Source organism: Clarias gariepinus, chromosome 19 (genome assembly GCF_024256425.1).
Source record: "Clarias gariepinus isolate MV-2021 ecotype Netherlands chromosome 19, CGAR_prim_01v2, whole genome shotgun sequence".
Classification (NCBI taxonomy): domain Eukaryota; kingdom Metazoa; phylum Chordata; class Actinopteri; order Siluriformes; family Clariidae; genus Clarias; species Clarias gariepinus.
The window spans coordinates 17,405,968-17,424,687 of NC_071118.1; the positions used below are offsets into that span (position 1 = coordinate 17,405,968).

The 18,720-nt window shown below is 36.4% G+C and overlaps 1 protein-coding gene across 1 annotated transcript in view; it reads right to left on the reverse strand.

Annotated features, from left to right (window-relative positions):
• Positions 1 to 232: 232 nt before the first annotated feature.
• The window catches only part of sar1b (secretion associated, Ras related GTPase 1B), a 42,939-nt gene continuing 24,451 nt past the window's right edge, over positions 233 to 18,720 (reverse strand). Inside the window, exons 4-7 of the mRNA XM_053478353.1 lie at positions 13,022 to 13,087; positions 12,789 to 12,892; positions 4,960 to 5,091; positions 233 to 4,671 (exon numbers count right to left, since the gene is read on the reverse strand). Coding sequence (XP_053334328.1) covers positions 4,555 to 4,671; positions 4,960 to 5,091; positions 12,789 to 12,892; positions 13,022 to 13,087 — 419 coding nt within the window. The 3' untranslated portion in view covers positions 233 to 4,554. The remainder of the gene's footprint in view (positions 4,672 to 4,959; positions 5,092 to 12,788; positions 12,893 to 13,021; positions 13,088 to 18,720) is intronic.

The following is an 18,720-nucleotide window of genomic DNA, read 5'->3' on the forward strand; positions in this document are numbered from 1 at the left end:
AACTTAAATAACATTTCACAGTTGTTTGCTGAAGACCAGGAGGCATAATCGTTAGGCATGTGAGGACCCCACAAACAATGCCATTAGGTACCTTCCACATTTATTTTCAGTTATTTTAAAAAAGTAAGGGGATCTGTGAGGCACATAAGCTAACGTGGGCTCCAATCCCAAAGTCCCAATATATGCAGTCTTATTAACTCTTAAATATTAAAGGAATTAGTTAGAAAAGAAATTCTAGATTGACTGCTAATTAACTTATTTTTTTCTAACTAATTCCCTTAATATTTAATAGTTAATATAAAAATAATAAAAATAATTTTTGTTGCCTATATCTGTTTTTTTTTTTTTTTGACCGTCTGTTTACACGTTCTTTCAACTATGAACCATATCCGATTTAAGTGTTTACACTTGCCATACCATCTGAAACATTGCGCGTACTTAAGGGGAGGTTCTTGTGCTACAAACTAGCCAAGAGGGCCGAGGGCGAAATCTGCTTGACACTAGCTCTGCGATATATGCAAAGTTTGCGAAACCTCACCATGATTTTGAAACGGAGGGGGAGGGGGGAAAAAACGCAGCCTGTGCATATGCTTCATAAACATTGTTAAAGCAGCATATAAACTTTATAAGCTGTGAAAGTAGATACATTTATAAGGGTGGTTAATGTGTATTTCCAGTTCTGGGATACATGCAGGGTCAATTCCATTCACAAAGATGGAAAGAGAACGTTTGTACTCAAGTGAAGGTACAGTTACTTCGGTGAAATTTTACTCAAGTTACCATTATAAAAATTTACTCAAGTAAAAGTAAAAAGTTGAAGATTCATTAAAAATTTACTCAGAGTAAAAGTTAGTTCCCTTGTTTTTTTTACAGCGGGATGGGATGGGGGATTCTGGAGTAGTTAAAAAAAGACAAGCAGATATAAATCTCAAAGTAGTTGTTTTTAATTGAAGGAACACTTTTGCTCCGAGCCATGAATTATGTTTAGCACATAACCTTTATCCGCCTCTTCCAGCATAAAAAATTATAGTACAAAACAAAGTAAAAGTAAAGAAAAAGGTAAAAGAATAGAGTGTTTCAGGGGTAAACAGCATCCCTGAGCTCCTCTCCTTCTTACGCACACGCCTTCGCAATGCACACACTGGTAGAGGGGTGGCAACTCTTAAAAGGGCATCGTACATACATAATGTGATATACAACATAGTACAAAGGCCAGGGGGTTACTCATTAGAATTTGATGGCAGTTCGCTTTCAGCTGGGTCTGCATCACTGGCATCTGTTTTGTCCGCCTCCATAGTTCATATTTAGTGCATCTGTTCTTCCCATCCATCGATCAATTAGTGCAGTGGTTTCCGGGGTGCAATTTCTTTTTCCTTCCTGTAAAATTATTTTTACCAATTTCTTTTTTATTTTTATTCATTTATTTTTTACTCTGTAGCGAATATGATTTCAAATGTAGCGAAGTACAATACTTCAAACAAAACATACTTGAGTAAAAGTAAAATTACAGATTTTAAAAACTACTTTAAAAAGTAGAAGTACAAAGACTACTCAATTACAGTAATGCGAGTAAATGTAATTCGTTACTTTCCACCTCTGCCCATTCGCTAGCTCCCAAAACATACAAAGTTAACACTTAATTAGGAAGATTTTGTTGCTTTTTTACCACTGGAGTGGTGAAAATCAACTAAACTAGCCTACTAGATAGAATGTTATATTAGGAGGCTGGTCTAAATAATCAATTTATCGCGCAGATCTGCAAATGGCAGGCGAGCAAAATTCACAGCTTAACTTCTGGATGTACACTTTGTAGAGTAGCGATACTGGGTAGTGTTTAGGACTTGTAGATTAAGTAAAATATATACTTTTTTAAATTTGTCATTTGGATAAATCATTACAAATGTATGGTGCTAGATAGATAATTAGGCTAGTAAAAAAACTGATATACTGGCCCCCCCTGGACCCCAAAGGGCCAGTCAGGGAAAATGTTGTGTTGGACACCGAATACAAATACAGATAGTGGGATTGCAATAAAACCCTTCAGTTATTATGCATACTGTAGAAAAAGCAATGTGTCACTTTAAGAATTTACCATTTTATATTTATTAAATATGTAATAATTTTTATAATGTGGAATTTCTCCATTACATGCAACAGCTCATGAAATGATACACCAAGGAAGAACAGAAACATTTACTTGTACCACCTTAAAAATGACTTCCAAAGTCTAAATTATATTTTTATTTGAGGATAACTGCTTCCAATTTACATGTTTTTAAAATCTCCTTTAGTTGCATGCTGCATATACCATAGATGTTTGACAGGTGATTTGCAGTCCCCTTCAAAAGCATTACACACAAATTCTGCTTTTATTTGTTTTTAATTCGGTGAAGATGTTTGGGGTTGAAATAAAATAAAAAGAGTTAATTTCCTGATATATACATTTAAATACGTGTTAAATAACTTGACATGGCACCTTTGTTTGAACCCACTGTTTAAAACCAGAGAATCTTGAATCTAGAATATCCTAAAAAAAAAAGAACTGGTGGTGTACAACAGAGAGACATCGAATAGGCTGATAAAACAGCAGCAGTTACTGACAGTTCGATTGCTGTAAGGAAAACCCCCCAAAACAGTCAATGTTTTTGTTTTAAAATCTTCAATGGCAGAGATGAATGCATCATATACCACTGTGTAAAAGAGACTCCTAGAGCACAAAATAGAAGGCAATATTACAAGATGCAAAGTACTGAGCAGTTATAAGAATAAGAAGAGCAGGGGGGATCTAAAAAAAGATCTAAAACCAAGACTAACATCTAGTAAAATAAGAGAAAGGGCAAACTGTGAAGTAAGAAAAAGCTCTGCTCATGATTTAAAAATATATCATTAGTCAAGCATGATCCAGTCATTGTCATGGCTTAAGCTTGCATGGCTGCTCCTGAAATTGGTTTACTATTCTTTATTGTTGCTGTAACTTATGACGGTAGCAGCAGAACTAATTCCGAAGTCTAGAAACATTTTGTCAGATAATTTACAGAGAAATGCATCCAATTGAATTAAGAGGAACTTCAACATGCAACAAGACAATGACCCAAAGATATACTGCAAACCAATAAGAGAACATATCAGAAAGGAAAAAAAGTTAAATACTTGGATAGTCTAAAACCTATCACCCGACCCTAACTTCATTGGGCATGCATCCTGAAGAAAGAAACTTCATATAACAAACCCAAATAAGTATGCAAAGATTTGATGTCATCTCTATTTAATGCTTTTTTAGGCTTGTATCACAGCTTCCTTTAAATGTTTGTTTTATTATGTTCCTTTTATTAATGGAGAAAATGCATATTTTAATCTATTTGTTTTTGTTCATAAACAAAACGGGGTATTCAGACATCATATTTTAAACAGCTTTAAATATCAGAAAGTTGAGGCTGAATTTTCTCTATAATTTAGTCATGTTTAATTCCTCTCCGTCACTAGGGGGCTCCCACATTCAGCCAACTACAACCACTCAGTTGGGAGGGCCGAAGACCATCACGTGTTTCCTCCGAACCACGTGACGCCAGCCAAGACCGCATCTTTTTCGAACTGCTCGCTCACACACCAATGGGGGCAGTGTTATCTGCTCCTTCCGCTTGCGTGAGCTCACAGAGGCCCCTGATTAGCTGTAGAGCCGTGATTAATGTGAGAGCACCAAGTACCTCTCATCCCTCCCCTCTAAGAGAGCTCGGCCCCCGGCTGCGAGAGGGTACATCACCACCTGGGAATTGAACTCGTGATCTCCGGATGATGGGGCGAGCGCTTTACCACTGCGCCACTTGGAGGCCATGTAAAATTCTGATCTCATTCTTCTTTTGATCTCAAACCCAAAGAAATATTAGAATCATTAGTAATATTTCCAGTATTATCAGAATATTCTCGATATCTTGCATTTCATCTGTACTAGATATTCTGCATAGATCCATGTTTGAGTTGTCAATCACATTAAAAAGGGATCTTAAACTGGGTAAAGCGGCATGACATTTAATTTTTGTTAGCTTTTTGTTGTTTTGTTCAATAAAACAGCTACAATATTCAAAATGACTGCAGTTTCATAACATATTGCAAGTAGAGATAATAAAAAAAAATCTAAACCATGCATCCCTTTAAAACTGAATTTGCCAATGGCTTCAAACTACTTTTTTAATGTCTCATATCGGTAAGCATAAACTGGGCCAGACAATACCACTAAAATTATATGTATTGATACTATATATTTTTACATATATAAAAAAAAATTCAAAAGAAACTATTATGGGAAAATTAATCTATTTGGCTTGGAAACTGAGACAATAATACGCAATTCCTTTAGAAAAGCTTTAAGAAAAATAAGTGTTGGATTAAATGTCTTACCCTATAAAAGTTTATTTAAATCAAGTTGTACTGAGTGACTACTGCAGTTTTTTTTTCTTTTTTTTTGAGAGTGTTGGCAGGCTGAACAAGAAGTGAATATGAAATATGAGGTGGAATTTTGATAGGCAGTTCCTGGTGCACCTCCTTGAAGTAGGACGTCTAGTCAATGTATTGTGAAAGCCAGCGAAATCCCTCCCCATATCCCTGTCTCTTTAGAACGCTGCACATGAACACTTCCAGTGGTCTGGTATTTAGTTCTTTCAGAGGAATATTACCCTAGAAAAAAAAAAAAAAAAAAAACATCTAATAGACAGAATATTTTATCTTTCATTTTGGCAGTTACTTGCAGGGAAACTTGATAAATTAAAGTGGCATGTTTATGTGATATTTCATGTATTCAGATTGACTACTATCTTAGTCTAGGATTTACAAAGTCTTTATTTAAAAAAAAAAAGGAAAAAGAAGCTTATTTTGTCATCATAGGTCAAGCCTAAAATTGCTATAAAAAAATCACATTAAAAACATGATAAAATATGTGCAGAAATGAGGCTTATCTTATCTTACCTTGCCAGTTGTCTGGCCATATAACCCAAACAGTTCACGAAGTCTCTCCTCACTTATGGCCTCTGGCTTATCGATCTTGTTACCAAGAATCAAAATAGGCACATTTCCAATAGTTTCATCGGTCATAAGTGCCTGTTAATGAAATGCACAATAAAATAAAATGTTATTTGTATATGATTAATGTATCCCTATATATTTTATAATTAAACCATGATCTTAAGTTTCAAAGTTTCTTAAGTTCAGCAATACAAAACTAGGCAGCTAGAAAGGCGAATGCTGTGGGTACCTTTTTTTTGCATGGTTTCCATGAAAATGCAGGGAAGTGATATATGCCACAATCAGGCAATATTTATGAAATTCCAATTGATCGTTTATCATCATCAATATCACCAAGCATGAGTACTTAATAGCCCACATTATTATTATTATGGCAAATAAGATGACTCATAGGCAGAACATTGATTTAAATAAATATTGTGCAATTTAATTTTATGGCACTAATGTTCCTTGTCTAATATGTTTTAAGTGTCCATATTTCTGACGTTTTAGGTTATTTAAAAACAACTAAAATTAACCAATAAAGATGCAGCTCTGTTAAGACCGTTAAAATATAATGTTTCATACGTAGCAAACATCAGTTTTTCCTGCCAAACTCCTGCACCACACTCCAGTCTAGTAAGTGGTGATATTGCACCAGTTTTTTTTTTTCATTTCCTGATAAAGCTGTGGGATACAATCACTGGCCACTTCATAAGATACACCTGTTCAACAGCTTGTTAACACAAATATCTAATTAGCCAATCTGATTAAATACCTTGTTTATTAACAAAAGTGAAAGGAGAATGGGCAGACTGGTTTGAGCTGATAGAAAGGCATCAATAGCTTAAACAAACATTGCATGCAGAAGAGCATCTGTGAATGCACAATGAACCTCACAAGTTTGCACATTTCCAGAATCTGAATTTGTGCTTATTCAGTATATATTCACATTTTTTTTTTTTTTAAATATGGTAACGCTTCACGATTTTGCATGGGCAAAATCAACATTCAAAAGAGAAATCGGTCTATATATAGAGCACTCTGTTGGGTCTTCATCCATCTTTGCCAGGGTGACACAAGCCTCATCAAATTTACCTTGCTTAAAAGAATCTTATAAAAGCAAAGCTAGAGGCATGAGGAATTTTTTTTTTTTTATATAATTAGGGATATTTAGTTGAGTCAGAAAATTCATAACAATTTCATACAAATTCACATTTCATACAAACTTAAATAATTCTTTTGACTATGTAAAGCTGCTTTGCGGCAATGAAAATTGCTAAAAGCGCTATACAAATAAAATAAAATTGAATTGAATTGAATAACTAACATAACTAACCTATCATCCTGTGGGAATTCATAGGTATATTCACATAATTTAGGGCAGAAATTCCTAAATGCATTAGTCCTGAGTAGTGACTCTACCATTTTACATTCAGATTTTTTTTACAGTATGTGTTGCTGTGCTCTAAAACATCTTACCTGATTAGGTAATGTTTCCCCAGATGTGTCACCATAAATGTAAAATTGACTCCTACTCGTTAATAATTGGCACTTAATTAAATGTGTTGAGATTAGTTTAAATTTAGTTTGCAATTCTACTCATTTTACAAAACAGGATTCTTAAATAGGACATACTGTTGATCTACAGTGGTTACTTAAGGAGAATGTCTATTACTGCCGCGCAACAGCCAAAATAAATCAGTCGCAATTCAAAGTAATTTGTGAAATGGCCGGCAGGTGGCGCAAAAGGACATTTTGCAAAACGGCTGCAATTAATTTTGATTCAACAGAATCTCTGTTTTTATCTGTCTATCGTTATTATTAAAGAACCTTATTAAAGAATTAAAAACATTTTTATTATTTGGACTGGCTCATTCACTAGCTAACAATTGTATTTGTACAAAGAATGGAGCGTTATATAACTTTTGTTTGTATCGGTTTATTGTTATTATTAAAAAAGATTACAGTTAAAGGCATCAAACTTTAAATATAGAAATAACTGGGAAAATAGACTTTCAGAATAGAACATTAGAATAAAAAAAAAAAACATTTCTATATAGTATAATATATCGCGGCTGTGTGACACATCCTGTACTCGCCGTTCCAGACTCTTTAGTGAAAGTTGTTGATGTTTATTTTATTTATTAATTTTTGTCTTTGATGTTAACTAGGGATGCACCGAATGTTCGGCAACCGAAATTATTAAAAAGTAAAAAGGTTGAATAAATTTTGCCGAACAATGACGTTTTTAATGACGCGATCAAATAGTAACCCACGCAGAGTGAGAGGCGCGCGCTTTATGCAGCAAACATGTCAGCAGTGTGGAAGCACTTTAAAGTGTCAGAGAAAGAGGCAAAAACTGCCGTTTGCAGACACTGTTCTGCTGAATTGTGCAGAGGAGGTGCATCTGCAAAAACGTACAGCACTTTAAATTTAATTTATCACTTAAAATCAAGACACCCCGAACATCATGCAGAGTACGAGAAAGACACGGCGGCGGCTACGGCAACAGCAGCAGCGAATCCACATTTTTTGCACTATTTAATGCACATTTGTTGTTGTAGACATACAGAGTTACATTCTTTACACAGTAAGTTATAGCCCTAACATAGGCTATTCAAGAAGGAGGGCTTCAAAGATGGCCAAATAAAAATATTTTTTTATTTTACTAATTTATTTATTTTAAGTTATATTGTGCTTTGTTTGTATAATATCTGCTGGAATGTTAAAAAAAATGTTCAGTGTTAAATAAATATTTTGAAATTGTATTTTTGTTATTTGATTTATTTTTCTGAAAAGCAACAAAATAGTTAAAAGCTAATTTTTACTATTTAATAAATAATTAATATAAATTTGCAAAATAAATGGAAAAAAATGCGAAACACAGCGTTCGGTATTCGGCCTTTAGCCTTCGATCAAGCATTTCATTATTGTTCAGCTTCAGCCAAGAATTTCATTTCGGTGCATCCCTAATGTTAACTACACAAAGCAGTACCTTCCCACCTGGGAGTTTCTCCAGCATACTGTATGTCTGATTGATGGACATGGGTCCTCATCTGTTACATTTTTGGTGACAACAGTTTTTTTTTCAGCACACATTTAATCAATAACATTTTTAAAAACTTTGATCCGACATTATAATTCTCCTTCTTAATTTCCTATATAGTCTAATCAGCGCTCAAGCGCATGCATGAAGTTTGAGAGCGCAGAGGAATTTTGTTGTACCTAATGATATTTATGCAGTATAATTGGGGCCTCTTATTCCTATTTGTTTTAGGTCGGTGTTCTTTCAGTGTTGCTGTGTGTGCTTTGCAACGACAGACGACATTCAAATGCAAATAATTCACCCCTACCCCATGTGTGATTCAGCTGTTCTCACCTATATACTCAAAGAAACTAAAATGCACCCCTCCTCATTTTGCATGGTTTCAGCAAAATGGGGAGGAACTTGGATCTTTTTTTAGGCCTCTGTGTAAATTTAAAATCTTCTGGATTCTAGATTCTAAAATTGACATTCTTACCTCTTTTTAATCCCCGGAATGAGATTCTTTTTATCATAACATGCGTTGTATTGTACAGTGGTTACTCAAGGAGAATGTCTTTGTCTGCCATGCACTCTGTCGCGGCAAACGGCAAAAGCCAAAATAAATTAGTCGCAATTCAAAGTAATTTGTAAAATGACCGCCAGGTGGCGGAAAGGGACATTTTGCAAAACGGCTGCAATTAATTTTGTTTAGACAGACTTTGTTTCTATCTGTCTATTGTTATTATTATAGAAAACCGCACAAACAACAGCTCAAGGGCTTGTAAATTTTTCTTTATTATTTTTAACGGTAAAAATGTCAATTTTGGAGTCAGTGGTCCCAACACGACGTAATAATCTTTGTATGATAAAATACAGGGATAGCTCAGTGGTTAAGGCATTGGACTACGGTTCGGAAGATCCCAGGTTCAAACCCCACAACCACCAAGTTGCCACTGTTGGACCCTTGAGCAAGGCCCTTAACCCTCAACTGCTCAGATGTGTAATGAGACAAAAATGTAAGTCGCTCTGGATAAGAGCGTCTGCCAAATGCCCAAATGTAAAATGACTCGTGGCATGAATCTACACAAGGCGCTTCAGTTTCAAATAATCATTTAACGCTGAATCAAAACAGCAAAAGAACATAATAATCAAAAGTAAAATAATTATTTTCGCTGTTTATGTCCACCAATTAATAATTATTTAATTATCAATAATTAAATCTTCTCACAACGCACGCGCTTTCACTTAAAAAAATAATAAATGCAGTGTTTAATCAAATATATGTCGCCTCTCTTTATGATAGAGGAATATTTTGACTGAAACAAAGCTGCTCATGTCGGCTTATATCGGGGTCATTTTGATCAAAGGGGAGATTAGATGGGGAAAAGTAAAAGTGTGTACCAACAACATAGCACAATGCATGTGTGTGAATGGCCGAAATGTGGTTGTAAATAAATCTTTTAATGAATGTAAAATGTTTGCGTGAACATTCACTGTGTGCGCTTATTCACTTTGCCGAATTTTGATCTAAAGTCAGATGAATGCGACTTATGAATGAGAGCTTTATAAGAGATTTCTCTTTCCCAGAAATATAACAAACACACATTTAAATGTGTTAAATAAGCACTGTCTTTGCGGCGCTGTGCGAAACGCACGCCGATGTAAGCCGCCTTATCTCAGTCATAATATAGAAATATGTTTTTGCTGTGTAGTGGACCGCGCGCGCACAACCTCTCGCGGGCGAGCCTTTCTTTGAATACGCCGTTTTAACAGGGGTGGGGATAAGAAACACTGCACCGGCAGAACTAGACTAATGATTATAAATGTGTCGGGGAAAACAGCAAGGAAACTGACTGGCCAAACAAGCACTAACAACAGCTCAAGGGCGTGTAAAAAATATTATTTAGACTAGCTAATTAAGTTCACTAGCTAACGATTTTATTTGTACAAAGAATGAACTGTTATATAGCTTCTGTTTGTATCGATTTATTGTTATTGTGTATATATATATATATATATATATATATATATATATATATATATATATATATATAAAGACAATAAAATTTTAATATAAAAAAACTGGGGAAAAAAAGACCTACAGAATAGAACATTAAAATAACTAAAATATACACTTCTATCTTTGGTATAATATGTTTACAGTATAGTACATCGCGGCTAAAATTTTGTTGTACTAAATAATATTTATGCAGTATAATCAGGGGCTCTTATTTCTATTTACTTTAGGTTGTTGTTCTTGCAGTGTACTGTGTGTGCTTTGCAATGTCAGACACATTCAAATGCAAATAATACACCCTCGCCAGGTGTGAATCAGCTGTTCTCACCTTTACACTCAGAGAAACTAAAATGCACCCCTCCCCACTGTGCATGGTTTCGGCAAAGTGGAGGATCTTGGAACTTTCCTTGGATCTTTATGATTTTCTTATCATAACATGCATGTTAATAATCACTCTAAACTGTTTTTAGTTAATTTACAATGTTTTAATTTAAGAATTTATTTAAAAATAAATATATAAACCAAATAAAATTATTCCATTTGTATTTTCCCTTCGTAAAATACCATAAAAAATGATGGGTTGTGTTTTGAGCGATTAAAAACCATCCAAGGCATGTTATGATAAGGATACTTTCTATCTCTTCCATTCCAGTGATTAAAAAACGGTAAAAATGTCAATTTTGGAATCCACAGACGCTTAGTGGTCTAAGCACAATGTAACAATCTTTGTATGATAAAATGACTCGTGGCATGAATCTACACAAAGGGCTTCAGTTTTAAATAATCAATAACATGATAATAATAATCAAAAATAAAATAATATTGTTCTTTTTGCTGTTTATGTCCACCATTTAATAATTATTTAATTATCAATAATTAAAGCTGCTCACATCACACACGCTTTCACCTTAAAAAAAATTTGCAGTGTTTAATCATCAAGTATATGTCGCCTCTCTTTATGATAGAGGAATATTCTGACTGAAACAAAGCTGCTCGTGTCGGCTCATATCGGGAGCATTTTGATCAAAGGGGAGATTAGAAGGGGAAAAGTAAAAGTGTGTACAAACAACATAGCACAATGCGTGTGTGTGAATGGCCGAAATGTGGTTATGAATAAATCTTTTAGTGAATGTAAAATGTTCGTGTGAACCCGCGGTGCGCTCTTACACTTTGCCGAGTTTTGATCTAAAGTCAGATGAACGCGCGCGCAGATATGAGAGATTTATAAGAGATTTCTCTTTCCCAGAAATATAACACATTTAAACGTGTTAAATAAGCAAAACGCACAAAACGCACTCATTATCTCAGTCATAATACAAATATGTTTTAGCTGTGTAGTGGACCGGGCGCGCACAACCTCTCGCCGGCAAGCCTTTCTCTGAATATGCCGTTTTAACGGGGTGGGGATAAAAAACACTGCACCGGCAGAGCTAGACTAATGATTATAAATGTGTGAGGAAAAACAGCAAGGAAACTGACTGGCCATTTTAATAATTAATTGATAATGTGATGTCTTTTCATTTCGGCTGTGTAATCCACGTTCTATACAATTTTCATTAGTTTATATAAAAGCAGACATTTTCTTTGCTGTAAGTATATATTTTTCACGTCTGTGAGGCGAGTATACACAGAGTTTTGGTTCATTTTCTGACGCGCTCAAGTTCACAGAAACCGATACAGAATAGCGCCTTATCCCTGTTTGCTTTCATTATTTTACAACATTATAACGTTTTCTCTTTTAATTGTGCGTGCACTTAAATAAAAGTAAAGTCTTATAAAGGCTATGTAGCTTATATAGGTTTATTATATTGTTTTTGCCCATTAATCTGACAACACCTGTGACTCACCCACTTTTCCTGATACACAAAGCCAGAGTTTTCTGGCTATGCGAGTGTTACACATGATAAAATATAAAGGCTCACTGTGTTACCATTTGCTTAAATTCGATGGAACTAAGAAACGCCTATATTTAATTTAAGTTCTAAATGTTTACTGTAATTTTAGTACTGTGATGATAAATTTGTTTAATGTTTCACTTGTATTTTATAAGGTTTTTGCCGGCGGTGGTACCGCCTGGCACCAACAACCATGCCACGCTCAAAATTGCTTAAAATCACCTCTCTTTTCCATTCTGACATTCAGTTTGGAGTTCAGGAGATTGTCTTGACCAGGACCACACCCCTAAATGCATTGAAGCAACTGCCATATGATTGGTTGATTAGATAATTGCATGAATGAGAAATTTAACAGGTGTTCCTAATAATCATTTAGGTGAGTGTATGCTATGCAGCACTACATTATTATTTACTTAATATTAAAGTTTTAATTAATTTAAGTTTCTTGCAAAAAGACAATTACGGTGTAGGATGTAGGAGTATGAGAGATTTTGGGGGGGATTATTAATGATATGAATTTATTTTGCAATTTTTTTATTTGCAACATTAAAAGCATAAATCGCTTTGGTTCCAATTACGTTGGTCATAAAGAAACAGGAATAAAAAGGCACTTCAGATCAACACCCAGTAACCATTACTTCCTTGTACTTGCTGAATTGTAAAATCTAACATGCATTCTTCAAATCTTCCACATTCACAGTTATACAAATATGATGCTTTTGTTTTCTATTTATTCTTTACAATTCTAACAAAAAATGTTTTTGTTTTTTTTACAATATTTGTTTTATCTTATAATGTTGTGCTTTTTGCTTCATATACTCAATAGCTTTTTGCAACTAAAGGGTGGACTCACATCAAGTTCTGTTTTGGATTCAGCCAGTCTCGGTTGGTCTACACAATCAACGAGGAAGACAATGCCATTGATTGCAGGAAGGTAGTTTTTCCACACTCTTCGAGCTTGGATATAAGTGATACAAGAGCTGTTAATGGTGCATTTTGGAGAAGCATATATACACACATGCATGTATAAAAAGGAAGTATTGTACTGTTTTTACAGTGATTACAATATTTTTTTTAACTACTTGCCCTGTGCATGGCCACCAAGGTCAAAGGTGGTAAAGGTCATACCAGCAATCGTCAGCTCCTCTGAAGCTAAGAAATAAAATGCAAAAGACACTTGTTTCTTATTGCCATGAATCACCATGAGGACTGATTTAGCACAAGTTATGGACAAGCTATGCAATGGACAGCATACAAAATAGTAGATGAGTAAAGAAACGTTTATAAGAAAACTTCTAAATTGCACTTCTAAATCTATTGCTACTGATTATCAACAAGGAAAAATGGTTACTTCATATTCAATAATTAATTTTTTAAAGCAAAACACAACAATAAGAGAATTTACAAAATATTTTCTTTCCATCACTATTGATGAGTAACATTGTAGCATGTAGCAGTAAAAGAGAAACAGGGTTATAATTATAAGGTAATCTACTGGCTTTACTATCTCAATCTTGCATCACCATCACTACTATCTGTTGTTTTTATACACACACACCCACTATACATTTACACACATTCTGGATATATATATATATATATATATATATATATATATATATATATATATATATATACTATTATACATTTTTGAGAATTACATAAATATTGGAAAAGTTGCTGATTAAGTTTTTATACTAGCAATTTGCTTGCATATACTCCAGAATGTTATGAAGAGGGATCACATTAATTGCATAGTCCTTCTTTGCCATGAAAATTAACTTAATCCCAAAAAACTTTTCCAATGCATTTCATTGCCGTCATTAAAGGACCTGCTGAGATCATTTCAGTAATCGTCTTGTTAACTCAGGTGAAAATGTTGACAAGCATAAGGCTGGAGATCATTATGTCAGGCTGATTCTGTTAGAATGGCAGACTTGACATGTTAAAAGAAGGGTGATGCTGAAAATCATTGTTCTTCCATTGTTAACCATAGTGACCTGCAAAGAAACTTGTGCAGCCATCATTGCGTTGCATAAAAATGGCTTCAAAGACAAGGATATTGTGGCTACTAAGATTGCACCTAAATCAACAATTCTGACAAACTTCAAAAAGTGATTATAAAAGAATGGGTTTCTATCAGTCAGGGTTTGGCCCAGAAGTAGATTGAGAGCATGCCCAGTCGAATTGCAGTGGTCCTGAAAAAGAAAGGCCAACATTGCAAATACTAACTCTTTGCATAAATGTCATGTAATTGTCGATAAAAGTCTTTGAAACGTATGAAGTGCTTGTAATTATATTTCAGTACATCACAGAAACAAAGATCTTAAAGCAGTTTAGCAGCAAACTTTGTGAAAGCTAATATTTGTGTCATTCTCAAAACTTTTGGGCACGACTGTAGACACACACACACACACACACACACACACACACACACACACACACACACACACACACACAGACAGTGGTTACGCATAAGCTCTTCAGTTTCAAATAATCATTTTACGCTGAACCCAAACAGCAAAAGACAAACAGCATAAAATGCGTGATTATAATCACTCTACACTCCTCATCTGTTACATATTTCGTTTTTTCAGCACACAATATTTTAAAAACGTTTGATCCAGCTTAATAATTCTCCTCTTTAATTTCCTACATAGTCTAATAAGCGCTTAACTACACGCATAAGGTATTTGAAAGCGTGGAGGAATTTTTTTTGTACTAAATAATATTTATGCAGTATAATCAGAGCCTCTTTTTCCTATTAACTTTAGGTTGTTGTTCTTTCAGTGTTACTGTGTGTGCTTTGCAATGTCACACAACATTTAAATGCAAATTATTCACCCTCCCCAGGTGTAAATCAGCTGTTCTCACCTATACATTCGAAGAAACAAAAATGCACCCTCCAACATTGCCTGGTTTCAGCAAACTGGGGAGGATCTCGGATCTTGAACTCTTCTTAAATTTGTATGAATTGAAATTCTTCTGGATTCGACATTCTAAAATGGACATTGTTACCGTTTTTAATCCCTTAAATGAGATTTTTATCATAACGTGTGGTATTGTTATTAATCACTCTACACTGTTTTTAATTACTCTACAATGTTTTAATTTAAGATTTTATTTAAAAATTAATTAATTTATTGATGAAAAAAATATTCCATTTGTATTTCCCCTTTTGTAAAATAGCATAAAAAAAAAAATCATGGATTGTGTATCGAGCATTAAATACAATACAGGGCACTTTATGATGAGGAAACTTTCCATCTCTTCCATTTGAGTGATAAAAAAAAAAAAGGTAAAAATGTACATTTTGGAATCCACAGAAGCTCAGTGGTCCTATCTTGGTAATAATCTTTGTATGATAAAATGACTCGTGGCATGAATCTACACGAAGCGCTTTAGTTTCAAGTAATCATTCAACACTGAACACAAACAGCAAAAAAACATGATAATATTAAAAAAAAAATATATAAATAAATAAACATTTTATTTGTCCCATACACAGTCATACACAGTACTATATGCAGTAAAATGCTTAAACGACCGCCGGTGACCTTAAAAAGAAAATTAAAACTATTTATAAGAAATAAATATTAATAAAAAGAAATGAAATACAAAAGGAAATAAATGTAACTAGTAAAATAAACAAACTGTACGAATAAGGGCATGATAAAAATATTACAAAATATAAAAATATAGGAATATGGGGGGATAAATATATATATATAAGATTTTAAAATGTTTTAAAGTGGCATCAATATGTTTTAAAGTGTCACGTGCAATGGCAGATATATATATAAACATGTATTGTATAAAGTGACATGTGCAATGGTTTCAGATATGTAAATATGTATTGCATGAATGTGTCCATGATTGTCCAGTCAATTATAAGATATTACTCCTGCGTGGTGTGAATGCGTCCATGATTGTCCAGTCAATTATAAGATATTACTCCTGCGTGGTGTGATTGAGAGACCTTATCGCTTGCGGGAAGAAGCTGCTCCTCAGTCTCTCTGTGTTGGCCTTCAGGGAGCGGAATCGCTTCCCAGACAGCAACAGAGAGAACAGTCCATTGTTGGGATGGCTGAGGTCCTTCACGATCTTCCTGGCCTTGGTCCAGCACCACTTGCTGTAGATCAAGTGCAGGTCAGGGAGCTCAGTGCGGATGATGCGCTCAGCTGATCGCACCACCCTCTGTAGAGCTCGTCTGTCCTGCCTGGTGCTGTTTCCAAACCAGGTCGTGATGTTTCCCGTCAGGACGCTCTCTATGGTACAGGAGTAGAAATTCCTGAGCACCTTAGAGGGCAGTTTAAAGTCTCTCAAGTGTCTGAGGTGGTAGAGACGCTGCCGGGCCTTTTTCACCACAGTGTTGATGTGACAGGACCATGACAGGTCCTGCGTGATGTGAACACCGAGGTATCGGAAGCTGTCCACTCTCTCCACTGGGCTCCTGGTGATGATGGGCGTCTGGTAGTTCCTCTCCTGCTTTGTACTAAAGTCCACCATCAGCGCCTTTGTCTTGCTGACGTTCAGGAGGAGATCGTTCCTCTGGCACCAGTTCTCCAGATTTGCAATCTCCTCTAGGTAGGCCGACTCATCATTGTTGGTGATCAGGCTGACCACGACAGTGTCATCAGCATACTTGATGATGGCGGTGGAGTTGGTAGTGGCCACGCAGTCGTGGGTGTACAAAGAGTACAGCAGGGGGCTCAGAACACAACCCTGGGGCTGTCCAGTGCTGAGAGTGAGTGAGGCTGAGACATGTCCGCCCATCCTTACTGCCTGTGGTCTGCCAGTCAGAAAATTGGGTATCCACTGACACATTGATAGGCTGAGTCCCAGGTGCTCCAGCTTGGTGGCGAGTGTGGAGGGAATCATGGTATTAAATGCAGAGCTGTAGTCGATGAAAAGCATTTTAACATAATTCCCTTTCCTAGTGTCCAGGTGAGCAAGTGATGTGTGGAGGAGATGAGAGATTGCATTGTCTGTGGAACGCTTCTGGCGGTATGCAAACTGTAGTGGGTCGAGTGTGTCCGGTAGTAAAGAAATTATGAAGTCTCTGACCAGGCGTTCAAAGCACTTCTTCACTACTGAGGTGAGGGCTACAGGGCAATAGTCATTAAGAGAAGCAGGATGATGTTTCTTCGGAACAGGAACAATGTTGGACTCTTTAAAGCATGTGGGGATCACCGACTGAGATAAAAAGATGTTGAATATCTCAGTGAACACAGGTGCTAGCTGGTCTGCGCAGGCTCTGAGAATATGACCTGAGATGCCGTCTGGTCCTGCTGCTTTCCTGGTGTTCACTCTCTTGAAGGCTCTCCTCACGTCATGCTCGGAGATGATGAAAGTGCTGGCAGTGTCTTCCTGTCTGCAGCCGCTAGCGCTGCTAGCATTAGCATCGCTTGCGTCTTTAGCTGCAGCCTTTAAGCAAACATAGAAGGTGTTCAGCTCGTCTGCCAGAGCAGTTGTTGGTGTTTTATAGTCCGTAATTGTCCTTAATTCCTGCCACAGGCTCCTAAAGTCACTCTGTTGGAGTTGTGACTCTAGCTTCCTGCCGTAGCGCTGCTTTGCCCCTTTCACCGCCTTCCGGACGCTGTATGGTTCCATGTCCCCTGACACGAGTCCCGTGTTGTAGGCAGCGGTGTGAGATCTCAGAGCGTCGCGGATGGTTTTATCCACCCACGACTTCTGGTTGGAAAACGTTCTGATAGTCTTTTTCTCCACGGTATCATCCGCTAGTTTCCCGATGAATCCCACACCCGCTTCCGTAAACATGCTGACGTCATCATCAGGGCAGTTTCGGAACATGTCCCAGTCTGCGTCATCAAATGCGTCCTGTAACGCGGCCACCAATTGATCCGTCCAGCGCGCGACCTCTCTCTGAACCGGAACTTCCCGTTTCAGCCTTTGTTTGTATTTTGGCATGAGGAAGATGGCAGCATGGTCGGATTTACCAAACGGAGGACAAGATTGTGCCTTGTAGCCGTCCTTGACTGTAGTGTAACAATGGTCCAGTGTCCTTTCACCCCTGGTGGGGCAAGTGAAATGTTGATGAAAGTTCGATGCTGCACATTTGTGGTTGGCACTGTTAAAGTCCCCCGCCACAATAAGCGCAGCGTCCCGATGCTGTGTGAGTGCCTCATGCAGCTCGCATAAGGCAGTGTCCGTGTCCGCTTGTGGTCATACAACGTCCGGAAGGCGGTGAAAGAGGCGAAGCAGCGCTATGGGAGAAAACTAGAGTCACAACTCCAACAGAGTGACTCTAAGAGCCTGTGGCAGGGATTAAGAACAATTACGGACTATTAGGGATGGGCGATATGGCCTAAAATCCATATTGCGATAACGATATATATTGCGATATATAAATTATAATAGAACCATTTCAGAACAGGTTACATAGACCATTTTTTTTAAGAAATAAAGAAACGTTGCATGTTGTTTTAAGAACATTTATTGTGCAAAAGCAAAACTGTAATTAAACAACACAATGTTGCAGATAAATAAACTGAATGTAGTGCCTTTTAGAAAGAAAGACTTTTGGATTTTGCAGTTGGCTGCATTGCCTGGCAATGCTGGTATTCGACGACATGTTTAGTTTTGAGGTGGTAGAACAGATTAGTCGTGTTACCTCTCTTAGCTGGAACTTTTGCCCCACACACTCTACAAAGTATATTTTGCTGCTGCTCGTCGGACGGCTTAAAGCCAAACCACGTTCAAATAACAGATGTTGCACCAGTCTTTTCTACGAGCTCCTCTGTTTCGCTGACGCTTTCAGCCAT